Raw genomic sequence first — 18,280 nt, 5'->3', positions numbered from 1 at the left:
AGTTTAATGGACAACCTTTGAACAAAAAAATAATTTCCATAATCAAACCGGAACTAAAGTGCATGCAGATGAGTGATGAATTAAAATGTCTTTGTAGAATTGTGGAAGTGCAACAGACAGAGGTGTTTAATATACCAGAGCATTTGCTCTAAACAGTCGTTACATCTCGTGGAGATGGATATTTATATTCTGTGATGCCCCCATTACATAAATAATTATGGCATTAGAAAGTACATGTGTAGTATTTCGCTTGCTGCCAAACGAATGTTCTGCTCCCACCATACTGAGTGTGCTGTCTGGTTAGCTCATGACTGGCTGTGCTGTTCATGTCCCTCCTGTTCCGTGTGTTCATGTCCCTCCTGTTCTGTGTGTTCACGTCACTCCTGTTCCGTGTGTTCATGTCACGCCTGTTCCGTGTGTTCATGTCCCTCCTGTTCCGTGTGTTCACGTCACTCCTGTTCCGTGTGTTCATGTCACGCCTGTTCCGTGTGTTCATGTCCCTCCTGTTCCGTGTGTTCACGTCACTCCTGTTCCGTGTGTTCATGTCACGCCTGTTCCGTGTGTTCATGTCCCTCCTGTTCCGTGTGTTCATGTCCCTCCTGTTCCGTGTGTTCATGTCACGCCTGTTCCGTGTGTTCACGTCACGCCTGTTCCGTGTGTCTTCATGTCACACCTGTTCCGTGTGTTCATGTCAAGCCTGTTCCGTGTGTTCACGTCACGCCTGTTCCGTGTGTTCACGTCGCGCCTGTTCCGTGTGTTCACGTGACGCCTGTTCCGTGTGTTCACGTCGCGCCTGTTCCGTGTGTTCACGTCACGCCTGTTCCGTGTGTTCACGTCACGCCTGTTCTGTGTGTTTATGTCGCGCCTGTTCCGTGTGTTCACGTCACGCTTGTTCCGTGTGTTCACGTCACGCCTGTTCCGTGTGTTCACGTGACGCCTGTTCAGTGTGTTCACGTCACGCCTGTTCCGTGTGTTCACGTCACGCCTGTTCCGTGTGTTCACGTTGCGCCTGTTCCGTGTGTTCACGTGACGCCTGTTCCGTGTGTTCATGTGACGCCTGTTCTGTGTGTTCATGTCGCGCCTGTTCCGTGTGTTCACGTGATGCCTGTTTCGTGTGTTCACGTCGTGCCTGTTCCGTGTGTTCACGTCGTGCCTGTTCCGTGTGTTCACGTCACACCTGTTCCGTGTGTTCATGTCACGCCTGTTCCGTGTGTTCATGTCGCGCCTGTTCCGTGTGTTCATGTCCCTCCTGTTCCGTGTGTTCATGTCACGCCTGTTCTGTGTGTTCATGTCACGCCTGTTCTGTGTGTTCATGTCACACCTGTTCCGTGTGTTCACGTTGCGCCTGTTCCGTGTGTTCATGTGACGCCTGTTCTGTGTGTTCACGTCACGCCTGTTCCGTGTGTTCACGTTGCGCCTGTTCCGTGTGTTCACGTCACGCCTGTTCCGTGTGTTCACGTCGCGCCTGTTCCGTGTGTTCATGTGACGCCTGTTCTGTGTGTTCATGTCGCGCCTGTTCCATGTGTTCACATGACGCCTGTTCCGTGTGTTCACGTCACGCCTGTTCCGTGTGTTCACGTGATGCCTGTTCCGTGTGTTCACGTCGCGCCTGTTCCGTGTGTTCATGTCGCGCCTGTTCCGTGTGTTCACGTCACGCCTGTTCCGTGTGTTCATGTCACGCTTGTTCCGTGTGTTCATGTCACGCTTGTTCCGTGTGTTCACGTCACGCCTGTTCGGTGTGTTCATGTCACACCTGTTCCGTGTGTTCATGTCACGCCTGTTCCGTGTGTTCATGTCACGCCTGTTCCGTGTGTTCACGTCGCGCCTGTTCCGTGTGTTCACGTCACGCCTGTTCCGTGTGTTCACGTCACGCCTGTTCCGTGTGTTCACGTCACGCCTGTTCCGTGTGTTCACGTCGCGCCTGTTCCGTGTGTCTTCATGTCACGCCTGTTCCGTGTGTTCATGTCGCGCCTGTTCCGTGTGTCTTCATGTCACGCCTGTTCCGTGTGTTCATGTGACGCCTGTTCCGTGTGTTCACGTCACGCCTGTTCCGTGTGTTCATGTCACGCCTGTTCAGTGTGTTCACGTCACACCTGTTCCGTGTGTTCATGTCACGCCTGTTCCGTGTGTTCATGTCGCGCCTGTTCCGTGTGTTCATGTCCCTCCTGTTCCGTGTGTTCATGTCACGCCTGTTCCGTGTGTTCACGTCACGCCTGTTCCGTGTGTTCATGTCACGCCTGTTCCGTGTGTTCACGTCACGCCTGTTCCGTGTGTTCACGTCACGCCTGTTCCGTGTGTTCACGTCGCGCCTGTTCCGTGTGTTCACGTCGCGCCTGTTCCGTGTGTTCATGTCAACTGCGGGGGTTAGGTTCTTGAAAAGCCCCGTGTTTGGCAAGACTATGCAAAATAGGGGGTTAGATTCCGTGTCCACAGTTAACACTCATCGTAGCCTAACTACGCATCCAATGCATTTGGTACACATGAGAAATACGTACAGTACTGTATGAACATAAATATCTTTCATATTAATCGTGAACAAAAATAATTGTAAATACCTTTAATATGAATACTGTAGTGAAGTCCAGATGACGTTGACAATGATGACGACGATGGTGATGTTAAGGGAGGGGAGGGTTATAGGGATGAGGAGCTTTCCCCCTCCTCAGAACTCTTTTCTCTTAAAGACAAACCACTTTCGTTGCCCTCTTCACATGACGGACGCTCACCGTCACCACCAACTCGGCTCATAGGGGCCACGATTAAGGGCAAAAAATGAGTGGTACAGTAAACCCTCGGTTTGACGGACCCCCATTTAACGTTATCTCGGATTTAAGAGACAAAATCTGCTGATTTCGAGTTTTGTCCGAAGATCAGACAACAATGGATTTTGGTTATTGGGAAATCAGTCCGGTCAATATTCGCTTCTTTCCCTAAATGGGTACACGATATTTATTATACTACACATGGTTTTTTTGTTGTTTAAAATAGATCAAAATAGGATAAACAAAAGTGGAAAAAGGGTATCTCAGTACATTTAAAGTACTTTGGTCTTTAAAAATATTGTACGGTATTGTATACATAACATCGCGATAAAGGTGAACAGTGATTGCTTGCCGCTGGAACAGTTTCATCAGAACGGGTTGGTATTGCGTTACAATACAAAGGCTTTACATGTGTAGTGGAGTAAAATATATGCATGGGTAAATTGACCATATACAGTACATACAGACATACAAGCAGTGTGGGTCACATAAGGTCGAGCAGGTGGTCGAGTCACGGGTGGCGTAAACAAACCGAAGTAATTAAGGGAGTCATGGCACGAGGGCTGTGATTGGTCGAGAGGCTGTTAGCATTAAGTGGCGGCGTCACGAAGTCTGGACCATTGGACAGGTGCGAGCTGGCGGAAAAATGCCAGCGAGACACGTGGCAATTAATTAAGGCTGATTGGAAAGGGGATAAAACGCTAGGTGATTTGGACACGCAGTTGAGTTGTTGTTGGGGAGTTGTTGGCCAGAGGCGGAGAGAGCAGCGAGAGATGCGAAGAGGAGAGCCGGCAAGTGTTAGTGAAGAATAGATTGAGAGCCGAACCCAAAGGACAGTAAATAGCGATAGGGAGAGTTAGCGTTAGCAGAGGGGTAGTTACGGGAGAGATAGGTACAGCGAGAGTTATAGATAGACAAGTCACTGTGTGTGAAAAGGTAGACGAGTCACTGTGTGTGAATAGATAGACAAGTCACTGTGTGTGCGGAGATAGATAAAGTCACTGCGTGTGAAGAGATAGACGAGTCACTGTGTGTGAAGAGATAGTCACTGTGTGTGAAGAGATAGACGAGTCACTGTGTGTGAAGAGATAGACAGGTCACTGTGTGTGAAGAGATAGACAGGTCACTGTGTGTGAAGAGATAGACGAGTCACTGTGTGTGAAGAGATAGACAGAGTCACTGTGTGTGAAGAGATAGACAGAGTCACTGTGTGTGAGGAGATAGACGAGTCACTGTGTGTGAAGAGATAGACAAGTCACTGCGTGTGAAGAGATAGACGAGTCACTGTGTGTGAGGAGATAGAGAACCACTGTGTGTGGGAAGACAAGGAGTATGAGCGGACGGTGCTGAGGGGAATTCGAGTGTTCGAGTTGGCCGAGCGCGGAGAGGAGAAATTATATAGTGTGTGTGTGTGAAATTATAGTGTGTGTGTGAAATTATAGTGTGTGTGAAATTATAGTGTGTGTGTGTGAAATTATAGTGTGTGTGTGTGAAATTATAGTGTGTGTGTGTGAAATTATAGTGTGTGTGTGAAATTATATAGTGTGTGTGAAATTATATAGTGTGTGTGAAATTATATAGTGTGTGAAATTATATAGTGTGTGAAATTATATAGTGTGTGTGTGTGAAATTATATAGTGTGTGTGTGTGAAATTATAGTGTGTGTGTGTGAAATTATAGTGTGTGTGTGTGAAATTATATAGTGTGTGTGTGTGTGAAATTATATAGTGTGTGTGTGTGAAATTATATAGTGTGTGTGTGTGTGTGTGAAATTATATAGTGTGTGTGTGTGAAATTATATAGTGTGTGTGAAATTATATAGTGTGTGTGAAATGATATAGTGTGTGTGTGAAATTATATAGTGTGTGTGTGTGAAATTATATAGTGTGTGTGAAACTATATAGTGTGTGTGTGTGAAATTATATAGTGTGTGTGTGTGTGAAATTATATAGTGTGTGTGTGTGAAACTATATAGTGTGTGTGTGTGAAATTATAGTGTGTGTGTGTGAAACTATATAGTGTGTGTGTGTGAAACTATATAGTGTGTGTGTGTGAAATTCTATATAGTGTGTGTGAAATTATAGTGTGTGTGTGTGAAATTATATAGTGTGTGTGTGTGAAATGATAGTGTGTGTGTGTGAAATTATATAGTGTGTGTGTGAAATTATATAGTATGTGTGTGTGTGAAATTATATAGTGTGTGTGTGTGAAATTATATAGTGTGTGTGTGAAATTATATAGTGTGTGTGTGTGAAATTATATAGTGTGTGTGTGTGAAATTATATAGTGTGTGTGTGTGTGAAATTATATAGTGTGTGTGTGTGAAATTATATAGTGTGTGTGTGTGAAATTATAGTGTGTGTGTGAAATTATATAGTGTGTGTGTGAAATTATATATAGTGTGTGTGTGTGAAATTATATATAGTGTGTGTGAAATTATATATAGTGTGTGTGTGTGAAATTATATAGTGTGTGTGTGTGAAATTATATAGTGTGTGTGAAATTATATAGTGTGTGTGTGTGAAATTATAGTGTGTGTGTGAAATTATATATATTGTGTGTGTGTGTGAAATTATATAGTGTGTGTGTGAAATTATATAGTGTGTGTGTGTGAAATTATATAGTGTGTGTGTGAAATTATATATAGTGTGTGTGTGTGAAATTATATAGTGTGTGTGTGTGAAATTATAGTGTGTGTGTGAAATTATAGTGTGTGTGTGTGAAATTATATAGTGTGTGTGTGTGAAATTATATAGTGTGTGTGTGAAATTATATAGTGTGTGTGTGTGCGGAACGATGGAAATGAAAGTGACGGTGGAAGAAAGGCGGTTGTCGTCCGAGTAAATTCACAGCACTACACATGTATCCGCCACTCAAATCATGCTTGAAAGTGTGAATGTACAGTACTGTATTAGAGTATTAGTACGGTACTGTAATGTATTACTGTATTATTAATGTAAAGGCATTATTGCACTCGTGGAATGTGTTGATTTCTTTTTTATTTTAAAAGCATTACAATATATTTTATTTGTATCATTACTGTACTACCAGTAAGTAGTTTGTGGTAGGGTGTGATTTAGTGCTCAAAATACATAATTTGGCCATTAACTGACAATCGGATTCTATGGACACCCCTTCCCCCGGATTAGTCCATTAAACCGATAGTTCACTGTATTGTACAATAATTACAGTACAGACAGTCCCTGGGTTACGGAAGATTCGACTTACGGAAATCCGACTTTACGGAAATGCTCCCATAAATAATAAAAAAGATAAATCCTGTACGCTTAAATGTTTGCATTAGTTACGTTAGCGCAAATAGGGCAGCGCGGTGAGGTTGCGGATGAATACCGCGGAGCGAGGCGTAAGGCAGGGCCACGTATTCCCCAAGGCGGTGGTGTGTACTATATGAGCACTTCGAGTCAAGCTTGTTACATTGTTACCCTGAGTAGACTCTACACGCACCACATCGTCTCTTTTCCTTTCATAGCATTACCTAATTGTTTTCTATGCTTCATGGTATTCATAAACAATTGGACACCGTACAGTATATGTTCCATTAGTGTAATTATGGGTAGTGTTAGGGTAGATATTCGATCAATGAAAGAATCATAGGGAGTGCAGAGTGCCATTAACAGCGATACGATGCAGATAGTGATAGAAAACGGACGTCTGCGTGATGTAGTACTGAGAGAATGCCAGCTAGTAATTGGATAGGGGAGAATACAACTATTTCTGGCTATGAGATTTTATCTTGATTTTGGAGGAAAATTGTTCCGTTTCCGACATACGGAAAATCCGGGTTACGGATATTTCTCGGAAACCTAACCCTTCCGTAACCCGGGGCCTGCCTCTACACTTTCACCAGCTATAAATGACAGCACTACGTTTTCACGACTGCTGCACAACACTGAACGACGCGGACGACTACTGTATGCGGGCAAGCGTGGTTATAGGAATATAGGTGCTTGATGCGCCCCTGGTGGCGGATGCTTGAACACGGCTGGAGATTTGAAATCACGGCCGGCGGGAAACAAAACGGTTACGTGAAACTGTATGCCGTGGATGGCAAAACGGTAGACGTAATATTACGCATGGATACTCAAAACCGCGGTTGGCAAGGGATTGCTGTATTCCAGTGTCCACGTGGGTCGCAGACATCAACATTGGCATTTGGCGCCTAAACGTATATTGCCGCACGCAAGAATAGAACCAGAATACTGCCCTGTGAGGATGGTTTGTGAAACCACGTGGTGAATTTCCTCTCTGTGTCTCCATTCCGTGTCCGGGCACTTGTTGTTGCAGAGTACCTGAAGGTGTTCTCCCAAATGATTGCCTTCCACGACCCCGAGCTCAACAACCACCTCAACAGCATCGGCTTCATCCCAGATGTGAGTCGCTCGTTGGCCCTCATCTTCCCAATCATGAACGAACTGTTTTCAGTGTGTTATGTTTATTAGATCTGCATATGGGTTAGGCCAGAAAAGTTTAATATGCAGCATTTCATAAACAACAGGGTTATTTATTGACACAACTAGACAACCTCACAGTGGGTTTTATTCTCTCACATACAAATATAATACAATTAGACTTTTAAAATATACATGTGTTAAAGAATAAAGGTTGCGACATTTGAGATATTTTGGGCCCACTTCTATTTGCAGCTGTAGTTTCTGGATAGCTTTATTCACACTTTGCCGTAATAAGAGATATATGCTGTAACGTGATCCCCCATAGAAAATGAGAATGCATAGCCCAATGGGTTTTAATGCGTGCCAAAATAAAACCTAATTATTATATATATATTTTTTACTGTGGAATCTCTCCATGTCCTATGCCAACCGTGATATGACTTCTCACACTATGATGCGACTGAGCTCTGTATTCCGCTGTGATAGGACCGCTTTCCCGCACAGCACGTGTTGTGAGCCAAGGATGGTGCCGACTCGGTGTGGTGTGTCTCTGGTTCAGTGTGGTGTGTCTCTAGCTCGGGATGGTGTGTCTGGTTCAGTGTGGTGTGTCTGGTTCAGTGTGGTGTGTCTCTGGCTTGGCGTGGTGTGTCTCTGACTCGGTGTGATGTGTCTCTGACTAGGTGTGGTGTGTCTCTGACTAGGTGTGGTGTGTCTCTGATGTGGTGTGGTGTGTCCTCTGACTCGGTGTGGTGTGTCTCTGATTTTCGTGTGGTGTGTCTCTGAGTCGGTGTGGTGTGTCTCTGGCTCATTGTGGTGTGTCTCTGACTTGGTGTGGTGTGTCTCTGGCTCAGTGTGGTGTGTCTCTGATTCGTTGTGGTGTGTCTCTGATTTCCTGTGGTGTGTCTCTGATTTGGTGTGGTGCGTCTCTTGCAGCTCTACGCCATACCCTGGTTCCTCACCATGTTCACACGTGAGTGCACACGCTTTGTGCGCGTTCTAGGCACCTGCTCCTACCTGTCCCCTCAGTGTTGACCCCCCCACGTGATCTCAATTGCCCTGTGCCCCCCTGTCAACCATTAGCCCCCTTGAACGTCTCTGGGTAAAGTCAGCTGGAGCCTGGGATGCGCATTTGATTAACTCTATGAATCAAATACACAATTTAATCAACTAAATTTTTGTGGTGCCATCCAGTAATTATTACAGGGCATTACTAAGATGATATATCATTATGTTTAAAAGTAGACAGTAAAGACTTTGCGATATGAACAAAAAATATGCCTTTGTGTGCTTGTGTCATAGCCCAAAGCCAACTTTAGAAATCACCTCCAGCATACCTGTAAAAGTAAAAAAACAGCCCATGCTTAGCAGTGCTTTCACAGACCTCAATATAAAGGAGATGAGTCTATCAGGGCTCTCGCCTGGTTATCTGAGCCAATTGACCTTAATTTTAGTTGAATGTACCGAACGTAACTATATATTACTAATGCTGCCTCATAATAGAAGCAATGTACACGAGGGTAATGTTTCAGGCAGTGTTCCTTTACTCAAATAAAAGTTGGAGATCACACTTTACTATGATGCCATGACTTATTCAGCAGGGTCCTGCCAATATTTCACATGCAGGGAAATTAATCGCGATGTATATTCCAATTGAGTAATTTTGTGGGTAATTTGAAAAATGTTTGCAAAATTTGGACCATGACACGGCACACAACGGCCTACTCTTTACAAACGACTTCGCAGGATCATTAATGTCTGCTATGAAGCAGATGCACTTATTCTACGGTTATCACACCAGCAGAATTAATCAGGGCAGCCGCTGGATTCGACCCACAAACCTCTGCAACAAGCGGCGAACGCGCCACGTCGCCGCTCGACACTTAAGCGCGGCGTGCGCCGCTGTGTGTGGGCGCGCAGACGTGTTCCCACTGCACAAGATGTTCCACCTGTGGGACACGCTGCTCCTGGGCAGTTCGGCCTTCCCGCTCTGCGTGGCCGTGGCCGTGCTGCAGCAGCTGCGCGCGCGCCTGCTGCTCAGCGGATTCAATGAGTGCATCCTGCTCTTCTCCGACTTGCCAGGTGTGCAGTTGCAGCACCGGGACTCACGCAAAGGACTGAATACCAACCTCTTTGGTTCTTTCGGTAAAGTCACGTAGAATGAGAATAAAATAATAAAATAAAACAATAAAATTCTCACGACGTTTCGGCCACGACACAGGTGGCCTTCTTCAGGTGAAAGGAACAAACCTGTCGGGACGACAGAGCTACAGTGAACGCTGCTAAGATTCGCAGCGTCTTTTAAGCTGGTTGAGAGAAGTGAGGCACCTTGACAAAGGGGTTTACACATCAAACAGGAGAATTTAGCATTGAAACAGTTGAGGGATTATCTTGTGACTGGTCACAGAAATAGCCATGTTAAAGTCAAAGCCTACACATCCACAGAGGCACCTCGTACATGGACGCCAAGTTTGGTGACTCATCGCTGAAAAGACTCCACCTGGAGGACCTTACATCTCCTTGTACTCCCTACACCGCAGACTGCCCTCCAGGAGGGATTAGTCTCTTGCTCTCTACAGCAGTAGCATTAACTTCCACGCTTACGCTGCATGCCGCTTGTATGGGCCGCGGGTATATTGCAGCCCACTGTTGCGCTACAGTATGCCCCACCGACTGCACATCCTATACCGCGGCACTGGTGGAGACATGTACTTTAATTCAACTCTTCAGACCAGCAGTCATTCGCCAGCAACAGCAAACACAAATCTCCTTTTGTCATTTACTTTCCCAGTATGTGGCAAGACCTCACCATCTTTGGTGTAATGTTGGTATTGGGTGGCAGGGTGGCGTGGGGATAACATTTGTGCCTCCAAGCAAGAGGGGCCTGGGTTCGATTCTTGACTCGGACACCGTTTTGTGTGGGGTTTGTATTTTCTCCCCCTGTTCTGCATGGGTTTCCTCCCATCGGTAAACAAAAAAACATACAATGTTAACACTCTTGGCCAAAATATCCATTTGCTGAACAATTACATGCTAATTACTCACTGGGAATTGCACACGTGAAAATCGCCCCCAACTGTAAAAATTTGCAGAATCTGCCCTGAAAAAGTATTGAGACCCAGTGAAGCTTTCCTGGGTTAAAAAAAGTGTCATATTTTTTCCGACATGCATAATTGCTGCTGGTGTTAATTGCAATGTGTGCATGTTGGGTAGGGCTCCGTCTTCACAGCGGCGTGCTGCTAAAACATGGCCACTCTTTCAGAAATCGACATTGAGCGCTGCGTGCGGGAGTCGGTCAGCCTGTTTTGCTGGACGCCCAAGAGCGCCACTTACCGACGGCATGCGCAGCACAACCGGCCCGCCGCTCTGCCCACGCACAAGTTTGGGGCGCTCTTCTCCATGGAGGCTCAGGACACGCCCCGCACTGAGCTGGTGCCACAGTGAACAACGCGCACGCTCGCCACACTGAAATACCGCAACGCGGGTGCACGCCCCGCTGCACCACACGCGATTTTTTTGGGGGAAAATGCCAATTGATGCCCATCCTGTTTTAGAACTACCCCTGTGCATGAGTACGAAGTGTGTGAGCCTGTGAAATTGCAGTCTGTCTTTTTTAATCAAATATGTTTTATTCCACATCCTCACATCATACATTGCAACATCCTGACGTTCTGGACGGCATTACCAGGGGCATCGACGGTATTGGGCAAACCGGACTCATAAGAGCAGGCCGTGGGGGGGGGGGGACAGGAAGGGATTTTCTTTGGGGTAGGGGGGCTTGACCAGGTGATTGCTCAGCTATTTAAGACTGTTCTAAGGTTAAGGAATAGATGTACAGTAAAACCTTGGATTGCGAGTAACTTGGTCTGCGAGTGTTTTGCAAGACGAGCAAAAATTAGAAATAAATATTAATTTGATAAACGAGCGAGGTCTTGCAATACGAGTAGTACGTATACGCTTTGTCTGGCGAGCGTCACGTGATCACAACTGATATGCGAGTGCTTTGAATTACAAACATGTTTCCGTAACGAATTATGCTCGCAATCCAAGGTTTTACTGTACGTGTGCATGCTTATTCCTTGTTTCTGAGCTCATAGCTCAGATGCTCCAGTGCTGAGATGCAGTTTATGATTTAATTATACGCTGTCGTTGTCTGGATAGAACACTGTTCAGTCATGCCTGCCGTCCTACTGTAATGTATGTACACGTTGAACTTTTTACGATCAGTACCTAGCCAACCGTGCTAATCGGCTGACGGTAACATGTGCCGAGTAGAAAGTGTAAATAAGCTAAGCCTTTCTCGACGAGAGGAACACCCTGGTCTGTTCCTCCCATCGCTCCCCTCCCACCCACGGTGCAGATGCGGGAGCCTCTGCGCCTGAGTGAGCTCAAGGAAGAGACGTGTCCACGCATCTCTGCCGAAGACCTCATCGAGCTGTGCGAGCTGCGGGGTCCGTCTGCCTCGCGGAGCCCCGCGACTCAAACGGCGCCGGCGCCGGCGCCGTCGGGTCCAGCTCGCAGCCCGGGCCGCAAGCTGCGTGCCAGCAAGCCCAAGCTGCTGGCCGTGGACGTGCGCACTGCCGAGGAGTATCCTGCTTCCGCAGCGCAGGCCCATGTGTGCGCACGTGAACGTGTATTGGTGGTACAGCGGTGGTGCGCGGCATAAAACAAAAAGCTAATTTTTAAGCAGTAATTGTTTACTTTCCTACGATTCGCAACCTCGGTTGGAAGATCTTGCGGGGGGTGCTCCCCAAAGTCAGTTCTCGTGATGTCGAAGCAGTCGGAAGACGAATGTTACGAGCAGCTAACACGAAGCTTCAGTGTGTTGCTGTATAGCAGTATTCAGCCATGATGGCGATTGGCTGCTCCATGGGCAACAGTGACATTGTTGGACTGTTTTGTGAGGACCGGCGTGTTGTGCTACACTGGTGTACCGCCAGATGCCGCTTACGGCCTCCTCGCTCATAACGCTTCGGCAACGCTGTGTGGGATGGGGGAGGGGGTAGAGCAATGCAATTCAATTGAAACTCGTGCCAAAGGAGGCTCCTCACCGCATAGGGATTGGATGAATACTAATCCATATTTATATTCAGGCCAAATCCAGCTTTTTGCTAGCACTCTCCGAATCAAATCTGGGTGAGGTTATCCCTTGGCTTGCTTGCCTTCCACGCACAAGGACAACACAGACTGGGATAGGAGGACCATAGACGTTTTAGGTTTTCAGCTAAAGTTGAGAGAGCAGGAGACTCGTTGTATGAATGTGTGCATGCAAAGTGTTTTCCTGGCTTTGTATGGGAGCATGTGTGCATGCCTGAGGTCAGAGATGAAAATATTAAAGGAACCCCAAGTAAATTATATTTGTAACATATACCATCCTGTTTAATTCAATATGAGTATTCTGAAGCTAATGCTCAGACATGAACGATGTCTCGTTTAAAAAAAAAAGTTGCACACCTTTCGTAATTGTATTCATGGTGTTTGGTATTCCCATGTTTATGTGAAATATACACACTACGGAAGATTCAGTTAAGTTATTGAAATGACAGTGTAAGAATGTGCATATTTATATTAGCTGATGTTTATCATTGTAGTTATGTGTGAGTATAAAGTGCATGATGGGAATGTGCCAGGTTGTGCAGTGGCTGTCATCCTCCACAGGAGAAGTCACAGGACCCAGGTGGTTTGTGGGTAGCCTAGTGGTCGTGCATATTCCAATGCGCCCTTCTGAATGAAGTGGAAAGACTCATGCCACTGCTCACAATGTCAAGTGGAGGATTGCTACGAGTCGCCGTCTTCTGTAAAGTATATATCAGAGGTATTGAGATCTTATGGGTGACATCTTTAACTTCATGACGAAAGCACATTGCATAAGAAAGATAACTGATGTAGCAAAACTAAATGTGCTCGGTGCTCCATTGTAAAAATATCATCTCATGGGGCTCCTTCCCAATGAAGGACAGTAAATTAACGTCCATTAATTTCACGTTAATAGACATTTGACGCATCGGCGGAAATCCACTGCCCTGTTCCCGAGGGCGTTTGCTCTAATCCCCGTTGGATGCTCATCGTGTCGTCGGCCTGCGGAGGCGTGTTTCCTTAACCGTACCTCCAGGTTCTCCCGTGGACACGTGACAGGCAGCGTGAATATCCCGCAGGCAACCGCCTTCTCCCCCGAGGGGACCCTGGTGCCGTGCTCCGCCTCGTCCACGCTGCACGCGCACCGGGGCCGCGTCATCGTCGTCATCGGACACACAGCAAGCGCTGCGGCTGAGGCGCGTATGCGCGACCTCGCGCCGCACGCGGTCGCCACTCTACACCGTGCCCACACGTGCCACCCAGTCGCCACTCTACGCGCTCCCATAGCAGTGACGTGCGGTGAGGTCAATTGGCTGGGGAGGCACTGGCTCGTGTCAGAGCCAGATTCACATACTGAGAGGGGCGTGGCCTCACGGAGGAGGGCGTGGCCTCACGGAGGAGGGTGTGCCCTCACTGAGGGGGGCGTGTTAGACACGTCCCCCTCAGTGAGGCAGATGTGATAGCTGCCTCCCCTGGTGCTTTTTCATTGCAGTTTCATGACGAGACCAGCGAGCCTAAATATCTTTATACACATACGTGAAATAAGTTACCTGGAGTATGGAAGGCGAGGACATGAAATGAAGGGGTCTACAAACTTTACATTGGTGACACTGAAATAGTAACAGGCACACGCTTATTGCCCACGCTCCATCCAGTTACTGAAGGGTTGCGCAGAGGGGAGGTTCCTCACCTCTCGTCTCTTCCTGTATTTGCAGTGGAGCTTTTGACTATAAAAATGATTGGAATCGTACAGAAATTACATAACACAGATCAGTGGAAAAATCTTAATATTTATTTCATTTGATTCTTTTTTTTTACTTTTTGTAACAGCCATGTTCATTGGAGTATGACAGGTGAGGCTCTGCCTCCCCTGCCCGCACATCCCTGTCCCATACACCACATGCTATCACTACACCCTCCCTAGACAGTCCTACATACTACTTAAGCCACACACAGTTGCCACCCTATACCTTACCTTCACACAATCACCACCCTAATCACGGAACACATCTTAGAGGATTTTGAAAGCGTAGATGGAGCTATGCAATTAGCTTCTGAGAGTATTATGGATTGCAGATAGACAATGGCTGCTGCTGAGCTTGTTAAATATTAAGTTTAACGTTATTTTTATTTTATCTGTTCCAGTTTGCAGGTAAGCTGGTGACGCTGTGCTTCCCGCGAGTGTGCGTGCTTGACGGAGGCATTGGCAAGATGAAGCTGGCAGGGATGCTCACCGTGCCTTCTCCCCAGATCTAAGCGTGCTCACAGCTCTCAGCCAGTGCCCGCATGTCCGCGTGAACCCAGCCACAAATCATTCACCAACCTTTGACCCACATCTGGGGATCCATCTGACTTGCGGTGTCGTTTCAAAGGCTTGTGGTGAGGGTTAGGGGATGGTTTGTGGGGGATTTATGACTTTAAATTATATATAAACATTATTATGATTAATGGTTTATTTTACTTTTTCTCTAAAGCGATGGAGGAAGACTGTTGAGGCCTTCATCCCAGCAGTACATTGACCATGGCTGATGATGATTTCTTGTATCTTATTCAAGGAACACGGAAGCCAAAAAAACAAACCGCTCTCACGTTTTAGAAAGGTATCAAGGCAGTGTGTCCAAGGTGGTCTGACTCGGGTCTGAATCTTCTCTAAGAAAAGACTTCAAATTAACTTTCTGGAGTGCTGTAGCACAATCACTGCCATGACATTGTTTGGAGGTACAGCTGTGATGCTGCGGAACGGTTGCTGAAGCACGCTGGACTGGTTAGCTGTCTTGATATATGTTCTGGTTGTACCGTGATGTTTGACATGGGATGGGACCAGAAAACAAACGTTATTTTTACACTGCAGTTACATACTCTACAGATGTACATTTTATATTGACTTTATGGGCAGCAATCCTTTGATCAATATGCCAAACAAAATATAAACAATGCGGTTTATCATGTGGGCATCCATTTCCATGAAATAAAGAAGTCAAATGATTAAAATATAAATTGTGATGTGTTACTTAAGTGTATTACAATATTAAATAAGTTCAGACAAAAACATGCATTAATTGGTAATACGTTAAAAGTGGAGTCGCATAGAAAATCACTCAGATCCATCATGTGCAATTTTTTCCTGGGAATAAGTTGAGTAAATGTATGTATATTATCCTCTGATCCCCCACCTAAAGACAAGAGGAGTTCTCTATTCCTCACCTGGCCCATCCCTCTGTCCCTGTGACTAGTCCAAGGTGTGGCTGCTTCCATTGTCAGGTGACCAGGACAAGATGACACATACTCATCTCTGCACACCATAATGGTAATGCACTGGGAATATAATTGTACGCGGGGAAAATATGGGCTTAATTTCTGAACCTCACGAGGCCTGAATTGAGTGTCCTGCGGTGGCGAGATGTTTACTACCTCACCTGGTATACAACTACCTCAACTGGTATACAGGTCATGGGTTCGATCCCAACCATTCCACCTGTATATTTGGAGTTTGCATTTTCTCCCCGTGGTCGCATTGATTTTTCTCCATGTCATCCGGGTTTCCCCTCATTTAGAAACATGCTTTTAGAGTATGTGGCTGCTATAAAATTTCCACATAAGCCACTTCGTTGAGCTATAATTTGTGGCCAGGTGGCTTCTGAAAAAGAGCTACATAGCTCAGTGGGCCTTACCTGGTAAAATAAAATAAAAAGTTTAGTTTTAAGCGGCAGGCCCCAGAGCCCAATATAAACAGCCCTCATACCATGCATAAAAGTTAGGAGTGTCAACCAGATTACACGTTAGAGAAGCCTTAAACTCGAACCCTTCGCAGACATTCAGGCATTGCCGAGTCTGGTGAGAGCTATTGCTTAAGCTACTCAGGTATCCATCTCCATTCCCCGGGCTTTCTGCGAACTGAAGGACCTTGTTCTCGACTAGTTGGCTGGAACATGAGATGCTTCCCAAGCCGACACCACATCAGTTATGCTTGTCATGCTGGAGGATGGACATATACACCAACGGCGTGCAGCAATTTAACACAATTTTTCATCCCGAAGATTGCCCCCACCCCCCAGGCCACCCCCCGGCCAATGGAAAGTCGGCTCACCCTTTCCGTATAATTACACCCTCCGTGAATTTATTCCCAAGTATCGGGTCTCTTAATTCTAGCCAAATCATTTCCAAAGTGTTACTTTAATTATCCACGTTATTAGGGGTTGTTCACACTTTTGAATGGTTTCATAACTGTTCATTTGTTTAATATTACGTTCAAAAACATGTTGGTGGCGTACAGATGCTTAGGTGGGGCGCCACGTCAGAGACCAGCTGCCGCTGCGGACAACGCAGTACAGCAAAGCTCAAGAACGTTGCAATGAAAATGTGATAATTGGTACTCGGTGTGAGGGACTCGGGGTGAGATTCATCCATTTCATGCCGAGCTGCATTGGCTTCCGGTTGCCAAACGAATACATTGTGAGGTCGCGCTCATTACACACAAAGTGCTTGCCCCAAATGAACCACAATGCCTTGCTGATCTCGTCAAGGAGCATAAACCATCACGCGAACTCTCACGGTCATCCTCGCAGCAGCGCCTATTGGCCAACGATCGAACAAAAACAGTGACTGCATCGCGTGCTTTCAGATGCGCTTCTGCGGCTGTCTTAGAACTCTTCCAATATTAGGATGCCACAACAGCTATGATGCACTTTTAAATCATCTAGATTGAAAACTAATTTCTTTAGAAACGCTTTTTTATGTTTAGTTTGTTCTTCCGCCGCACCCCCGATTAGCACGGCTGGCTACGTCCGGTGTGAAATAAGTTATTTAGGTAGTCACGTAGATAGAAACATAATAAAAAATAATGTGAATACAAATAATGAAAACTAACACCACAACGTTTCGATCGCAACACAAGCGGTTGTCATCAGGAAAAGGGGAGTTAGCCTCTAAAGGCAAACTGTTTAAGAAGGTTTAGAGATGGGCGTAGCCCAAGTGTGTTAGCAGCATGGGCGGGGCCGCCAATGTTAATGTAGGAGAAGACAACTCAGCCGGCAGTAGGTCTCCACCACAAGAGAAGACAACTAAGCCGGCAGTAGGTCTCCACCAACAGAGAAGACAACTAAGCCGGCAGTAGGTTTCCACCAACAGAGAAGACAACTCAGCCGGCAGTAGGTCTCCACCACAAGAGAAGACAACTCAGCCAGCAGTAGGTCTCTACCACAAGAGAAGACAACTCAGCCGGCAGTAGGTCTCCACCACAAGAGAAGCCAACTCAGCCGGCAGTAGGTCTCCACCAACAGAGAAGACAACTCAGCCGGCAGTAGGTCTCCACCAACAGAGAAGACAACTCAGCCGGCAGTAGGTCTCCACCAACAGAGAAGACAACTAAGCCGGCAGTAGGTATCCACCAACGGAGAAGACAACTAAGCCGGCAGAAGGTCTCCACCAACAGAGAAGACAACTAAGCCGGCAGAAGGTCTCCACCAACAGAGAAGACAACTCAGCCGGCAGTAGGTCTCCACCAACAGAGAAGACAACTCAGCCGGCAGTAGGTCTCCACCAACGGAGAAGACAACTCAGCCGGCAGTAGGTCTCCACCAACAGAGAAGACAACTCAGCCGGCAGTAGGTCTCCACCAACAGAGAAGACAACTCAGCCGGCAGCAGGTCTCCACCAACAGAGAAGACAACTCAGCCGGCAGTAGGTCTCCACCAACAGAGAAGACAACTCAGCCGGCAGTAGGTCTCCACCACAAGAGAAGCCAACTCAGCCGGCAGTAGGTCTCCACCAACAGAGAAGACAACTCAGCCGGCAGTAGGTCTCCACCAACAGAGAAGACAACTCAGCCGGCAGTAGGTCTCCACCAACAGAGAAGACAACTAAGCCGGCAGTAGGTATCCACCAACGGAGAAGACAACTAAGCCGGCAGAAGGTCTCCACCAACAGAGAAGACAACTAAGCCGGCAGAAGGTCTCCACCAACAGAGAAGACAACTCAGCCGGCAGTAGGTCTCCACCAACAGAGAAGACAACTCAGCCGGCAGTAGGTCTCCAC

At 46.6% G+C, this 18,280-nt stretch overlaps 1 protein-coding gene across 4 annotated transcripts in view; it reads left to right on the top strand.

Moving 5' to 3' along the window:
• The window catches only part of TBCK (TBC1 domain containing kinase), a 53,306-nt gene extending 38,062 nt beyond the window's left edge, over nucleotides 1-15,244 (top strand). For all 4 annotated transcript variants that reach the window (XM_032955088.2, XM_032955089.2, XM_076067546.1 and 1 more), the window contains exons 20-26: nucleotides 7,068-7,153; nucleotides 8,108-8,144; nucleotides 9,092-9,253; nucleotides 10,434-10,603; nucleotides 11,532-11,758; nucleotides 13,284-13,443; nucleotides 14,393-15,244. In XM_032955088.2, the coding sequence (XP_032810979.1) occupies nucleotides 7,068-7,153; nucleotides 8,108-8,144; nucleotides 9,092-9,253; nucleotides 10,434-10,603; nucleotides 11,532-11,758; nucleotides 13,284-13,443; nucleotides 14,393-14,503 (953 nt within the window). In that variant the 3' untranslated portion in view covers nucleotides 14,504-15,244. The remainder of the gene's footprint in view (nucleotides 1-7,067; nucleotides 7,154-8,107; nucleotides 8,145-9,091; nucleotides 9,254-10,433; nucleotides 10,604-11,531; nucleotides 11,759-13,283; nucleotides 13,444-14,392) is intronic.
• Nucleotides 15,245-18,280: the final 3,036 nt, after the last annotated feature.

This window comes from Petromyzon marinus, chromosome 16 (assembly GCF_048934315.1).
Source record: "Petromyzon marinus isolate PM22_M1 ecotype Great Lakes invasive population chromosome 16, UKy_Petmar_22M1.pri1.0, whole genome shotgun sequence".
NCBI classification, from domain to species: domain Eukaryota; kingdom Metazoa; phylum Chordata; class Hyperoartia; order Petromyzontiformes; family Petromyzontidae; genus Petromyzon; species Petromyzon marinus.
The sequence above is the reverse complement of the archived record's forward strand: the minus strand, read 5'-3'. Positions and strand labels throughout refer to the sequence as shown.